The following is a 14,441-nucleotide window of genomic DNA, read 5'->3' as shown; positions in this document are numbered from 1 at the left end:
ACCTCAAATTATTTATATGCAAATCCCTAAAGTATGCCTTCATTTGCTGGCAATTAAAATGCACCATACAAAATTTGCCACGGTCTTTTCTCCACTTTATCTTGAGGTTTTATTTAATTTTTGTTTTATTCAAGAAACATTTTAGATACATTTTGTTTGTTTTTGTTTTGTTTAAGAGATTTTTCATTATAATTATTACTTGTTTGCTTTTTTTGTTATTTTTTATTACATACTACATTACTTTACGATATTGTTTTATTACGTTTAAATAAAACTAAAATAGAACATAAATGAAATTGAATTTTTTAATTTAAAGGACTTGAATTTTGTAAAAAACATAAAAAGGAAATCAAATTAAATTGAAAATTCCATTACAAGAATATTGTTATTAAAAAGAAACTTAAAATATATAAAAAATAATATTAATTATAAATTTGTATTGAAAAAAAGAAAGATTTAAAAAATTCAATTTTAGAAAAATTCTTTGCCAACTAACACGGCCAGCCATACCAACAAAGACCAAAAGTTTTGTTTGTTACAACAATCATACTTGGAATTTATCTTGCGTACTTTCTTTCTCTCGGACTCATTCACACAGTTGAAAGAATTTTCTTGAGATATTATTGTAGTAAAACTAAACTAAATGTAATTTTTATGATAAAATAAGGTAAATAATATTAATAATTTTGTCCATAGTTAATTAATAAGTAATCCTAATATAATTTTCTGTTCGTTCCCAAAACAAATCTTAAGAAAAACATGGAAGTTTTTCTTTTTTGCAATTTCTTAAACTCTTGGTCACATTTATTTGGAGTTGCTGTCTTCCTCCCGGGGTTGTTGCTGTTGTTGTTGTGACGGAGAGACAGATGTTTGATTATTGCTGTTAGCAGAAGTAGTAGTTGTTGTATACTGTTGTTTTGTTGCATGTTGTTTAGGACGATGCTGATGGTGGTGGCTGTGGTGATGATGATGGGAACGTCTGGCTGCCGAGCTATTATAAGGATGTGGATGTACGCTGTAAATTTCAAAAATATATTTTTATTATTGTATTTTAACATATTGTTATAGTTTTATATAAAAACATTATAATAAAAGGAGTAGTATTAAACATTTAGGAGTTTAAAATTGTAAAGAGAAGTTAATTGAATGAAAAATTATATAAATTTGAATAGTAAATCAATAATTAAATGATTATAGCATGGGTAACAAATAAAACTGTCTCATGAAAATGTTATTGTATGACATAAACAAAATAAACAAAAAATTTAAGGCATTTTTAACAAAAACAGTGCATGCATTTGTTTAATAACTAACAGTCGTTTGTGAATTTTCTCGCTTTAGTTTACATATACAATATGCTTTTAGTATAAACTTAAAGGGTCGCAAGAAGTTAATTGTATTAAAAAGGATTTTTTCTACTTTTAAAATTTATTTTACAAAATTTAACAACTTTTAAAGATTAATTTTCAATTGATCTAGATTTGTTTGATTTCACACTTCAAATTTAGAAAAAGTTATGTTACAGACAACTTTTCTATGAAAAAGTTGCCCTGTTACAGACAACTTTCCTATAGAAAAGGTTGCTCTATCGCAGACAACTTTCCCTTAGAAAAGGTTGCTCTGTCACAGACAACTTTCCTATGGAAAAGGTTGCTCTATCGTAGACAACCTTCATATGGAAAAGGTTGCTCTATCGCAGACAACTTTCCTATAGAAAAGGCTGCTCTATCGCAGGCAACTTTCCTATAGAAAAGGTTGCTCTATCGCAGACAACTTTCCTATAGAAAAGGTTGCTCTATCGCAGACAACTTTCCCATAGAAAAGGTTGCTCTGTCACAGACAACTTTCCTATGGAAAAGGTTGCTCTATCGTAGACAACCTTCATATGGAAAAGGTTGCTCTATCGCAGACAACTTTCCTATAGAAAAGGCTGCTCTATCGCAGGCAACTTTCCTATAGAAAAGGTTGCTCTATCGCAGACAACTTTCCTATGGAAAAGGTTGCTCTATCGCAGACAACTTTCCTATGGAAAAGGTTGCTCTATCGTAGACAACTTTTCTATAGAAAAGGTTGCTCTATCGCAGACCAATTTCCTGTAGAAAAGGTTGCTCTATCTCAGACAACTTTCCTATAGAAAAGGTTGCTTTATCTCAGACAACTTTTCTACAGAAAAAGTTGCTCTGTTTAAGACAACTTTTGTGTATAAAAATAGGCTTTATTTTATATAATCAAATACAGCCCAATGTTATTTCTATAAACTTTAAAGAAGTGTACAGCTAGTTGTCTATTTAAGTATTTTGTCGAGTACACTTTCGTACGAAATATAGAAATATAAATAAATAATGTATATAATAAATAAAATGATTTATAAAATGTCATGATTATGAACTCAATTTTAAAGTAAATATATATATATAAAATTATTAAATTCGAAAGAAGCCATTGTTTCATTGTTATAAAGCTACCACCCGTAGTCGCCGTCATCATGTTTTATGTTCTATTTTTAATTTCCTCATTTCATTTTAAAACATTAAGCAAACCACAAATTAAAATGAAATAAATAAACGAAACACAAACAAACATCGCAGGAATTAAATAAATAATATAATACACATATGAAGATTTGAAGTTAATTAGACGACGCAAACACACACATGTTCCTTTTTAAATGTAAATGTAGAAAAGACACACGCCATAATTTATAAATGTTGTAAATAATTTAAGCATTTAAATCCAATGATGGAAACATATTTACAGATTTGTACAAAATATTGATGATGTCAATAAAACCAATGTATATGTAGTAAAGTAAAGGAAGGTGAATGGATTAGGAAGTTTTATGCAGGTAAATTATGTGGATATGATTAAGAAAACTAAACAAAAATCTTACACGTAGACCCAGGTACGTTGTTGCTTAAGAATTTTCACTAGATGGTGGTGGTTGGTGAGAGACAGAGAGGAGAAGAGAGAAAAAAATCGTTTTGTGGACCAGAAAAAGGTAAAACGTATTCGTTTCTTTGTTAGAAATTATCTATGATGCACGTTGCCTTTGTTTTATCATTTGATATCTATGCGATGAAATTCTAAAACTACTTGTATAATAAACATGTGTGGAGTATATGGATGGATGGTGGTAGTTATTTTGCTATATGTCGTAGTAATAATATTAAGCTGAACGCATTATTTCAAAACATTATCATATATTTTTCTTGTGGTTTTCTGCAATACATTATCGGGTTTCATTCTTCGCGATCGTTGTTGGTTGGTTTTGCTTTAACATTTTATTATCGTTTTATTTTTTGATTGTGTTTACTTGCGATAGAAACGTGGGTTATATAAACGCCAATCTCTAAATAGAGAGAAATTTGGATTTGAGATTTAATAATGATGTTAAATATGATTGGAATTGTTTGGTTTTTGAGATATGGTTTTGCAAAATTTTTATAAAAATAAATGTTTTAAGGTTTTAGTAAGGCGCTCAGGCATAAAGCGATTAGCCAACGAAATCTAAGTAGTTCTAATAATGTATTAGGAAATATTCCATTCTTTCACATATTTAGCAAAAATTGTTTAAATATTTCAAAATATTTTGAAAGATTTAAAGAATTAAAAGTATTTAAGTAAAGCTTTAAGTAATATTAAGAAAAATGTTGCTTTTGCGCAGTAATATTTTTTTTAGCAAAAAACGCTTTTAGGTGATGAAAATAGACAATTTGTTTGATAATTGTTTTTTGTTTGTTAAGGTAAACACACAAACCTTGGCGTAGATGCTGTACTGTGGCTGTGAATTGTTGGTGTTGTAGCTAAGGGCGAAGATGGTGGCGTACGCAGAGGTCTGCGTGCAGAGGCTCCTGTCAAATGATGACTGCCACGGTAAGTCGAACGTCTGGGAGTTGTCGATAAATACGGATTGTTATTGACACTGCTACTGCTGCTTGTCGTAATCGTGGGTGTTGATGATGTAGACATTGTTGTAGTCGAGGACCGAGCATTTATATTATTTCTCGACGTAGACGATGGCGACGACGGCGACATTTTGGTAGCCGAGGAAGTAGTAGACGTACTCAATTTAGAAGTAGAGCTGAATGATGAATTTTAAAGAAAAATATTGTTTTGTTTCATTCACATTTAAATTGGAGTATGTAAAAAGAGTTATTTAGATGATGCGATTTTGTGTTTTTTGTGGAAACCAAATAATTAGAAAAATTATATTTAAAACAAATGTATAAATTGATGAATGATTTCAAAAGAAAATACTTGATATAAAGAAGTTTTTAATGAAGAGTTACTAGATTTTAAAAAGAGGGGTTGTTATTTGAATAATAAAAAATAAAAACTTAAGAAAAAATCTATAATAATGTTATTTTTAAACTGAAAAATTATAAATTTGAAAAATAGTTATTTCCGCCTACCTCTGAGTGTTTTTTAGGGTTTTGGATTTAATTATTTTAAGTTTTAATTAGTATTGTTTGTTGCTGTTAAGATTTTTTCGTAAGTATTTCGTTAGTATTTTTAATTTAAGCGCATTTTCTTTTTAAAAGATTTTATTTATTTAGAAGAGAGATCGCAAGTAGCTGGGAGTGTTTTTGGTTTTTAATATTTATACGCTTTAACTTTTACTTTTAAGCAAGTATTAAGTGTTTTTTATTTAATAATGATTATATCTGCAAAAAGATCAAATATTTGTAATTGAACATTTATTTCACTTATTAAAAACAAAAAAATTGAAGTCAAAATGAGGAGTATTGTAAAAAAAAATTGGAAGGCGAGCTTTAGTTCTTTGAGTTAAAAAGGAGTCTATAGACAAAATTATAACAAAATTTTAAGCCGCAAATACTTTATACTAAGTTGTTAATACAATTTATATGGTTTGTTTTAATTTTGTCTGTAGTTTCCTTTAACTTATGAATTAGCTAAATAAATTCTGTCTTAAAACAGTCTATCATTTCTTTTTGTTTCACAAAGTGCGTTTTTAGCTAAATAAATTAAATGTTAAGCTTTTTCTTTTGCTAAAGCTTTAAAATTAATAATTTAATTTATATTAAGGACTTCATATACAAAAAACAATTTTGACAAATAAACAAAATAATGAAAATGAAAATATTTACAATTATTAACACAAAAAATGCCCTTAAACTTTAAGTTAAACAAATAAAGACTTACCTATTTTGATGTAATTGAGTTGATGGTGGTTGGGATGGTGCTGGTATAGCTGGCATATGTCTACGATGTTGTGAAGATGATGACGAAGGCCTTTGGACATGAGGAACCGTTTCAATAACATCATCGTCATCATCCTCAATTTCTTCGATGGTAAGTGTTTGTTGTGGTGGTGCTACTGGCGCGGCAGCACATATAGCTCTGGCCCCCATGCGTCCAGCGGGACCACGTGCTTTTGTTGTAAACTCACGATCAAAATCTTCTGCTTCATCTTCATCTAAATTAATGAATTCTTGATGTTCTTCCAATTGACCCGAACGTAAATCTTGTTCTTTTTCAATAATATGAGCACGATCACCGATATGATGACCAATAGCCATTTTTTTAACACCATTAACTGAATCCTGTACAGTACGGCGTGTTTCGCGTATGCCACCTGGTCCAGTTTTTGTGCTGCTAGTAGCCTGATAGATTTGTGGACGCCCGTCCGGGCCAGAGGACATGGTTATGACAGAACTTGAACAAAATGCTGCACCGCCATTATTGCCAATGTCTAAAATTTAAGGTTATAAATTTGTAATATAATATTTATAAGTTACGATAAGGACTGCATATTATTAAATTATCTGGTTTGGAATCTATTTAAAATTGTTTATAATTTTTGTTTACAATTTTTTGTGGACAATTTTATGTCTCTTTTTAGAGTTGTTTACTTTTAAACTGTTTAATAAGTGCTTTTATTACAACTTACCTGCAGTTAGTAAACGATTCATATTGGGCATGGCAGGAAAACCAAATAAACCACCCATGGGATGAGGATTTTGACGTTCCATTAAAGCATTTTGTTGGAAACCGCCATCAAAATTGGTCAACATATTAAAGGGATCGGGCATAAACGAATTCATCAAACGGTTCATAGAACGCATCTGCATATTCATAGCATTCATGTGATTTCTGAAAAACAACAAATATAATTAGCAAAGATCTCTTAAGAAAAGCAAAAACAACTAACATTATATTGTTAACTATAACAAAGGGATGTTGAAAAATAACTACATCTAGATTAGGCTTAGCTTTTAATATCGATTTCTTTTTCTTTCTTTTATCAAGAGGCATTTTAAAGAACAGAAAATTTCAAAAATTCAAATAACAAAAGAAAAAAATAAATATGACAATTCTATAAAATAAAAACCATTTTCATTAATCATCAAAAACAATAAAATTTCTTGAATTTTCCAAACAAGTGTATTTCCCTTTTTATTTTTTTCGAAAATTAACCAATTATTGATTATTTTCATAACACCTTATGTGGTGGGCCAAGAGTGGGGGTAGTGCAGAGCAGGCTTTACATAAAAAGCAAAAAAATAAACCCTTATGCAGCACAACCAACTACACCTCATTGTAATGGCCATACATTTTTCATTGAACAGATAGATATTTAACAATTTAGGTTTATTTCTCCTTTTCAAAATCACCTAATAACTAATTTAATTTTCGCTTTTTTGCCTACAATTAACTAGAAAATTTTCCACGCCCCAAATACGATAAAAACTAAAAAATATATAACATATACACATTTACATACGATTTTTTCAATAGCTTTTAACAGTCTTCTCTACCACTTATTTTTTTTTTTTCTTCTTCCATTCCAACTTACCCAAAGATGTCATCATCGAAATCTCCCATTAATGAACCAAACAGCGACATATTGTTTATATTTATGTTTTAACACTGTTTAAATGTAAATTATATGCTTGTAATTGCAATTCACTTTCAATTAAAATAGTTTGCACAATTTTTTTGTAAATAATTCAATGTTTTATCGTATGGTGTGTTTTTTTGCTTCTGACTTGATTGCGTTTGATTGAAGTAATGATGAAAATTCTACAAATTTCCTTGGAAAATACAGAGGTAATATAGGAAATTACAGTGGTTGAAAAGAGCTAGCTATAGAAATTGCACAATTATGTGAAAACACTATAGTAGCGTTTATAGAGACTCGAAACGAGACTCATATTAAGTGATGTTAACATTTTTGTTTTTTAAAAACCCGCTTAATATGAACAAGCATAATAATCTCCATAATATAAATTTTGTTTCAAATCTTTATTATTTTTTTAAATTTTAAGTTATAAATTTTAAATTACACTACTTTTCAGATAATTTAAAGATCGTATTTAATGTCATAACTCAGAAAATATTGTTTGAATGTTTTGATAATGAACTATTTTTTTAAATCATAAAATTCAAAATACTAAACCAGATGTAGATAGTAGATGTGGATAGAATGGACTTTCAGACCACATGTCAGACAGATTTTGTAAAAAAGGTGTATTCATGCGGTTCTAAGATCCCAAATATGGCAAAAAAAACTGATGTTTTAGACACGATATCCGATGTTATTGTAATTAAGCCGCGGTACTACTATGAACTGCATTTTTAAACGCAAAATTTTTTATGAAACATAGTTTAATTGGCATTATTGTTTCCTATTAATAAAAATACACTTGAAGAAAAGTCTAGAAATAGATAACGTTATATATCAGAGATTAATTACAATTAAATCCGCTCTCGAAAAACAACGGACGACAAAACTGATCATTTGACGTTTAAATAAAAATACCAGAAAGATTGATTTGACTTTCATGACAAAGTGGGAAACAAATGGGAAAGGCAATTTTTTGTGCGAAAAGCATCAACGATTTAAAGTCGAGATCAAACGTAAATATTTTAATATTTACAAATGTTTAAAAAAATATATTTTTTAGGTTTATTTATAATATTAAATAATAATGCAATTTTTTGGCATTTTTTGTTTATATTACTTGTCGTTATCGTCCAAATATTTTTTGATTTATTTTCTCCTAAATATGCACAAGTATGATTTATTAACAGTTTATTTTAAAGTTAAAACATCGTAAATATAAAAATAAATGTTTTAACTCCAATAGCTGCGTCACATGGACAAAGACACCAATCGACCAATAACTCTATAAGATAAGATTTATTTTGCATTTTTACAGGCACATTTTAGAATTTTTTCCCTTTCTATAATTTTTGTCTTATCTACAGTCGTCGTTTAGGAAAATTTATGATCATTTAGGAAATTGGTAAAAACATTTTTTGCTATAAAATAATAAGTGTTTTTTCTTAAGATCCATAGAGTTGTGAACGATTTCAAAAAGTCATAATGTATCGCGCTTTCATTGTTTTAACTGTTGTGGCTACTTTGGCTCAAGGTAGTGTAATCAAGCCAAGAGTTCCAGAGTTGGATGGTCGCATTGTTGGTGGCGAGGATACTACTATTGATAAATATCCCTATCAAGTGTCCGTACGTCTGTTTGGCTCCCACATTTGTGGTGGTAGCATTGTTAACAATCGTGTTGTAATAACTGCTGCCCACTGTATATATTCCTTCTTGGGCGCCAGCTCCTATAGCGTACAATATGGTACTACTGTCGTTGGTGGTAATAACAATGTTGTAGCAGCTGAACGTATTGTCAAGAATGAAAATTATGATGGCTCTGCTATCAACAATGATGTGACCTTAATTTTTTTGGCCTCTGACATTCCCTTGGGTGCTACTGCCAAGCCCATTCAATTGGCTTCGCAAGTTCCTGCCGCTGGTACTCCTGCTGTTGTTTCCGGTTGGGGTACTTTGGAGGAAAATGGTGCAGCTGCTTCCATCTTGCAACAGGTGCCTGTTGTTATTGTCGATCCAGCCGTTTGCCAAAAGCAATACAGTGGTGTTAACGAAATTACTGAAGCGATGTTGTGTGCAGGTGTCTCTTCTGGCGGTAAGGATGCTTGTCAAGGTGACTCTGGTGGCCCACTAGTAGCAAATGGAGAATTGGTTGGTATTGTTTCATGGGGTGTAGGCTGTGCCCGTCCTGATTACTCTGGCGTTTACAGTAATGTTGCTTATTTGAGCAACTGGATTCAATCTAATTTGGCTTAAATGTTCGCTCTTCTTTTACATTTACGATAAATAAACAGTTTGATCAACTTAATTAATATATTAATTCTTTTAATTAAAAAGTGTTGTTTTCGTAATTTATGGATTACAAGCGACTGACCACAGAGCACATAATTTTAAATTAAAAAAATCAGAAAGTCTGACAAAGTTTCGCTAAGAAAATTAAGTTAAATCGGAATAATGATTTTTATTCAATAATTATGCAATAAAAAGGGATTTTATAAAGTAAATTTATAAAAAATACACAATAAAGTGATTTTATTTCATAATATTTAACCATAACCTCATTTATGATTAATGTATAAAAGATTAAAAAGTATTATTATTGTTATTTTTAAAAAAATGTGGTACTTAAAAGCTAATATTTAAATTTGTTTTTCAAAAAATTTGTTCGTTAATTTCATTATAATCACAATTTGTCAGATATTTGTTCTTTAAGGGCCAACTTGAAATGCTTTTTTTACAGGTACTCTGCAGCATTGTCCAAAATCCATTGAGTATGATAAGGCACACTAGAGTAAACACCAGGGAAACCATCGCGAGCACAACCCATACCCCAAGAAACGATGCCAACCAATTTACCATCAACTACCAAGGGACCACCGGAATCTCCTTGACACGAATCCTTGGTAAAATCTTCAACTCCGGCACAAACCATTTCCTCAGTAATAGTTAAACTTTTAGCAGCATATTGACTATTGCAATATTCAGGATCGATTATAGTCAACTGGACCATTTGTAAATGATTTTGCATATACTCAGCATTTTCATCATCTTGTCCCCAACCCGTTACCGTGGCTATAGAGCCCGCTTGAAGTTTATGCTCGGCCAAAGGTATTGGTTGGATATTAGGGGAGTAAACCAACTGCTCATTTAATATTATAAGACCAACATCATTAAGATGGGCCTTTTTGTTATAACCCGGATTATAGATCAATTTGGCAACTGCTAAGGCGGGTTCTTGATCTATAATCGAAGATTTACCGGCCACTATAAGTATAGTCGAAGCATAGCGACCCTTAATACAATGGGCCGCAGTTATGATAACACGAGGAGCATAAATAGAACCACCACAAATATGTATCAATATATAACTGTATAAACGCACTGAAACTTGATAGGGAAATCTTTCAATAGATGTCTCTATGCCACCAACTATGCGACCATCTTTATTATTATCCACTGCACTTGGCACTACGTAGCCCTGTAGGCCTACAAAAAGAGAAAGTACTATCAACGCTGTTAAACTGTTACCGTTACACTTCAACATTTTGAAAAGAAATAATTGTTTAAAAAACTTTTGATCGACTTTATATACTACCAACAGCAGCAATATGGATAATCGTTAATTTTTAAAAGAAATTTGTGAAAAAAAAGCTGAATAATCGTATATTATCAAATAGTAAGTCGAACAAAGTCTCAAAAAAAAATTCGCGCAATTATTAAACTAGCTAAAGTTTATATGAACTAAAAAAACTTATCTTTCTTTAAATTTGTTTATTTTTGGTTGAAGGAAACTAAATTTCTCTTTAATCTCTAGACATAACAAACAATATAGATTTGTGATTTTAATAGATTAAAACTTAAAATAGGACCCAAAGCCATTAAATTTTTGAAACACTTTTTCTCCTTTAACTTTTTAGAAACTGCGTTGTAGTTTTTAGAAATTACCTATTGAACACCCTATATTTATTAGTTGATATCCCCAATAAGGCGTTTTATCAGAATTATTTATATAACATAATGAGTTTATATCCATTATAAACATTTCGGTAGTCTTTTTACTTTAAAATGAAAAACCTATAAGCAATAATAACAAATTATGGTAAAAAGATAAGAAAATAACAACAAAATTAGTAGCAAATTAAAAAAAAAAACTATATAATTTTAAAAATACAAAATCTTGGCTACTGTTTTCTTCCAATTAGGAGCTGGTACACTGATTCTTATAGATTTATATTTATGTTGCTAATTATGAGTATTTCTTTTCTATCGATAATATTAATAAAGCTTTTATATGTTTTATATGAAATACAATTACTTATCAATGTTTTCACAAACTTTAGTTTGAATTTAACTGATTATTTTATAAATTCAAAAGAATTCCCTAAATGACTCAGGTAAATAAACTAAAAAGAAACTTTTTTATTCGACACGATTATCTGCAATTTGTTTATTATTCATTTGATTTGTCATGAGTATAGCTGGTCTAGACAAAATATTTTTCTTAATTAAAATATATCTATTAAATAATAATACTTTGATGATAATATGTACTTAGATTTAATAAGTTGAAGTGCGAAACAAGGGTGAAGAATCTTTGCAATCTTAATCAAAAGTAATTTAAATGTTAATAACACAGGCTAACTAATTTTTTAAACTAGATGATAAATAATACTTTTCTAAAGGATATTAAGCTGCACGGAGTACGAATCTGGACTCAGAATTTCTCAATCCCATTAAGATTTCCAGATATCATGTTCTAAAATTTAAATAAAAAACTCATTTCTGGTCATATTTGAGACGTGAAGAAATCCTCATTTATAAAAACTGTTATGTGGTATGTAAGTCCAATCTCTTGACTTTAAAATAAAGTTTTAACCTCTTTTATATATACTTCCTTTTTCGAAATAAAGCTTGAAGCAACCATTAGGATTCAGCGCAGCTCAATCCTTTAGGTAAGTGTATATTGGTCCTTGGGTTTCGACTTTCTAAAATTTAAACGATTTCTGAAGAATTCCTCAAAAGAGGGACGTGGAATCTTAATCCAAATTTAGATTCTCTTATTTACAAGGAATTAATATATTGTGAAGGTGGAGTTAATATAGGATCTGGGAATAGATGTTCTTCATTTCATACAAAATAGTTTCAGGGAAACTAAACTAAATTTAAATCTATCCATGATATCATATTGTTAATAGTTTTCGTCCTCCATTGAAAAATTTGTATAACTACTGTACAGATCGACTATAATACTATAGAGCAGTCACGAGCAAAACTGAAATTCTAATGCACGCGTGCATAGGCCAAGAAATTCTGCTGACGCTTTGTTGACACACCTACACTATAAGCTTGTGTGTATTAGTGTGTCTGTGTTTTACTAAAATGACCACTTGTTTGTTGCTTTGTTACGATCTCAGAGATCAAAATCAAATCAGTTGCTGTTCAGCTTTTGTAGAAGCAAGATCACGTTGCGGATTTTTTTATGCTTATGATTTTTTCTCTTTTATTACACCTAGCAAAATGTTTGATATAAATTGGGAAAATGATTTCTTTTTTATAGAAAACATGGACGGTGAGGCACAATGCGTCGTATGTTATAAAATTATATGTAGAAAAGCTTTATTTTTTTTGAAAAGGCATTATGAAACTTGCCATGGACCCTTAAATGACATTAAAGTTGTTGCAATTAAAAGGTTAACCGATCAACACATTGGTGACTTATTGCGTATTAAGGAATATAAAGGAAACATTGATTTGGATAGATTAGTTGAACTTTAAATTAAGTTCAGTTAATATCTCGGTAATATCCCTTAAAAGTTCGAAATCGAATAGAAAGTCGTGATTTTCTTAATGATATTTCAGTAGTTTTATTTAATACTACTTTTTAAAAATACTACTACTTTTCTTAAATGAAAAACTCTTTCCCTTTATTCCATTTTTGTTTAAAATGCCCAAAAGTTCATGAGTTTTTCTCGTCGTAAAAAGTATTTGCAATAGAAAACAAATTTCAAAACTTTTCTCAGTGTACCACCATTTTGTTATAACGTGCAGTCATCTCTCTGCTGCTTAACGCACAAAAATACACATGGTGGTATATGTTTGCCCATGACTGCTATAGAGCAATCGATTCTGAGTTTGCTTAAACATGAGTACCACAACCAACTTAAAATCCACTTTACCAAAACTAAAATTTTTTAAATCCCCCTTAAAATATGTAAACTTTTTTAATAACAATAAATCAGCTGTTAATTTCAAAGCCCTGTTAAAGATAAGAAATACTGTTAAAATTATAGTTATTAATTTAATACACTTTTAAACAATCTAAGAAAACCACAATTTCAGCAAATGTTTTCTTTGAAAATCTTAAATATTTAACAAATAATAAATCTTATATTTATAACCCTTTTGAAATAAAACAAAATTTTCAATTGATAACACACAGCAAAAAAACAGAATTTTTCGCCAAAGATATCGAAAGGAAAATAAAAACAAACTTAAAGATTAAATTTTGATTTACTAACCCTTTCAATTTAATCAAAAAATATTATTGTTAAAAAAGTATATAGTAGTGGATCCAATAAACATATAAATATCATTGTTTAACACAAAAATTTTTTAGTTTTTAAAAAATTTTCCACCAAAAAATGTTTAAACTCTTGGCAGTTGTAGCGGTACTTTTGGTACCAGGATTGATGGCTGATATTCAGTCTATGGTACCCCTACCCGATGGCCGTATTGTAGATGGTGACCCCACCCATATTAGCAAATATCCCCATCAAATTTCTATGCGTTACAATGGCAGACATCGTTGCGGTGGCAGTGTTTATGCGAGCAATGTTATAGTTAGTGCAGCCCATTGTGTAGCCGGTGGTGTGGATGCCAGTAAATTGAGTATTGTAGCTGGTTCCACATACTTAAATAACGTTACCTGGGAATTACCCGTTAACAAATATATTATCCATGAAAATTACAAGACATCCAACAACGACTATGATGTCGCTATCTTGACTTTGAAGGGTCATTTCCCCTTCAATGAGTTTATACAACCTATTGCTTTGGCCAAGTCTAGACCTGAAGCTGGTACTGAGGTAACTGTTACCGGTTGGGGTACTTTGACCGAAGGTGGTAGCATTCCTAATCAATTGCAAGAAGTCCATATCAATTATGTGGAGAATAGTGTTTGCAAAAAATCATATCCTTTGCAGTTAACCGATCGTATGTTGTGTGCTAGAGTTACTGGTGGTGGTAAGGATGCCTGTCAAGGAGACTCTGGCGGCCCTTTGATCCTTAACAATGAATTATTGGGTGTTGTTTCATGGGGCATTGGTTGTGCTCGTAAAACTTTCCCAGGTGTATATGCTTCAGTGCCCCAACTTTATCAATGGATTGAGGAAACTGCTAAAGTAAATACTAAAGAATATGCCTTTTTGTAAATATAATAAATTTATTGTGTAAAATTTATATTAAAATTTTAAAAAGTTTAAAGTAGTTTCAATAATGAGTTTGAACTTCAGTTTTGGTTCGAGCAACTTCTATAGTCACTTTTACTAATTTTGCTAAACAATGGAAATAAGGCCAAGGA

The 14,441-nt window shown here is 30.3% G+C and overlaps 4 protein-coding genes across 7 annotated transcripts; 2 read left to right on the top strand and 2 right to left on the bottom strand.

Annotated features, from left to right (window-relative positions):
• Positions 1–192: 192 nt before the first annotated feature.
• On the bottom strand, positions 193–7,090 carry LOC119600617 (myeloid leukemia factor). 4 transcript variants are annotated; one of them, XR_005231155.1, is made up of 6 exons: positions 6,818–7,090; positions 5,912–6,114; positions 5,164–5,713; positions 3,758–4,081; positions 2,891–3,349; positions 193–1,015 (listed from the first exon to the last, which is right to left on the bottom strand). XR_005231155.1 is itself a non-coding variant. In XM_037950996.1 (5 exons), exons 1-5 carry the CDS (start codon positions 6,865–6,867, stop codon positions 805–807), a joined length of 1,338 nt encoding a protein of 445 aa, XP_037806924.1. In that variant the 5' UTR covers positions 6,868–7,090; the 3' UTR covers positions 193–804. The 4 variants fall into 4 exon arrangements, 2 of the variants coding, with proteins under 2 accessions (XP_037806924.1, XP_037806923.1); XR_005231154.1 differs by lacking the exon at positions 6,818–7,090 and adding an exon at positions 6,173–6,436 and having other exon boundaries at positions 878–1,015; XM_037950996.1 differs by lacking the exon at positions 2,891–3,349.
• Positions 7,091–8,317: 1,227 nt separating this feature from the next.
• On the top strand, positions 8,318–9,176 carry LOC119600630 (trypsin beta-like). Its single transcript, XM_037951009.1, has one exon. It carries the CDS (start codon positions 8,351–8,353, stop codon positions 9,116–9,118), a length of 768 nt encoding a protein of 255 aa, XP_037806937.1. The 5' UTR covers positions 8,318–8,350; the 3' UTR covers positions 9,119–9,176.
• Positions 9,177–9,500: 324 nt separating this feature from the next.
• On the bottom strand, positions 9,501–10,431 carry LOC119600623 (trypsin beta). The gene has a single exon (XM_037951002.1). The coding sequence runs from the start codon at positions 10,404–10,406 to the stop codon at positions 9,597–9,599; it is 810 nt and encodes a 269-aa protein (XP_037806930.1). The 5' UTR covers positions 10,407–10,431; the 3' UTR covers positions 9,501–9,596.
• A 3,039-nt stretch (positions 10,432–13,470) lies between these two features.
• LOC119600627 (trypsin delta) lies at positions 13,471–14,331 on the top strand. Its single transcript, XM_037951006.1, has one exon. It carries the CDS (start codon positions 13,504–13,506, stop codon positions 14,290–14,292), a length of 789 nt encoding a protein of 262 aa, XP_037806934.1. The 5' UTR covers positions 13,471–13,503; the 3' UTR covers positions 14,293–14,331.
• Positions 14,332–14,441: the final 110 nt, after the last annotated feature.

This window comes from Lucilia sericata, unplaced genomic scaffold (genome assembly GCF_015586225.1).
Source record: "Lucilia sericata isolate MDLA Ls3-8-SP2 unplaced genomic scaffold, ASM1558622v1 Contig000118F_arrow, whole genome shotgun sequence".
NCBI lineage: Eukaryota > Metazoa > Arthropoda > Insecta > Diptera > Calliphoridae > Lucilia > Lucilia sericata.
This window is presented reverse-complemented; position numbering and strand designations above follow the sequence as displayed.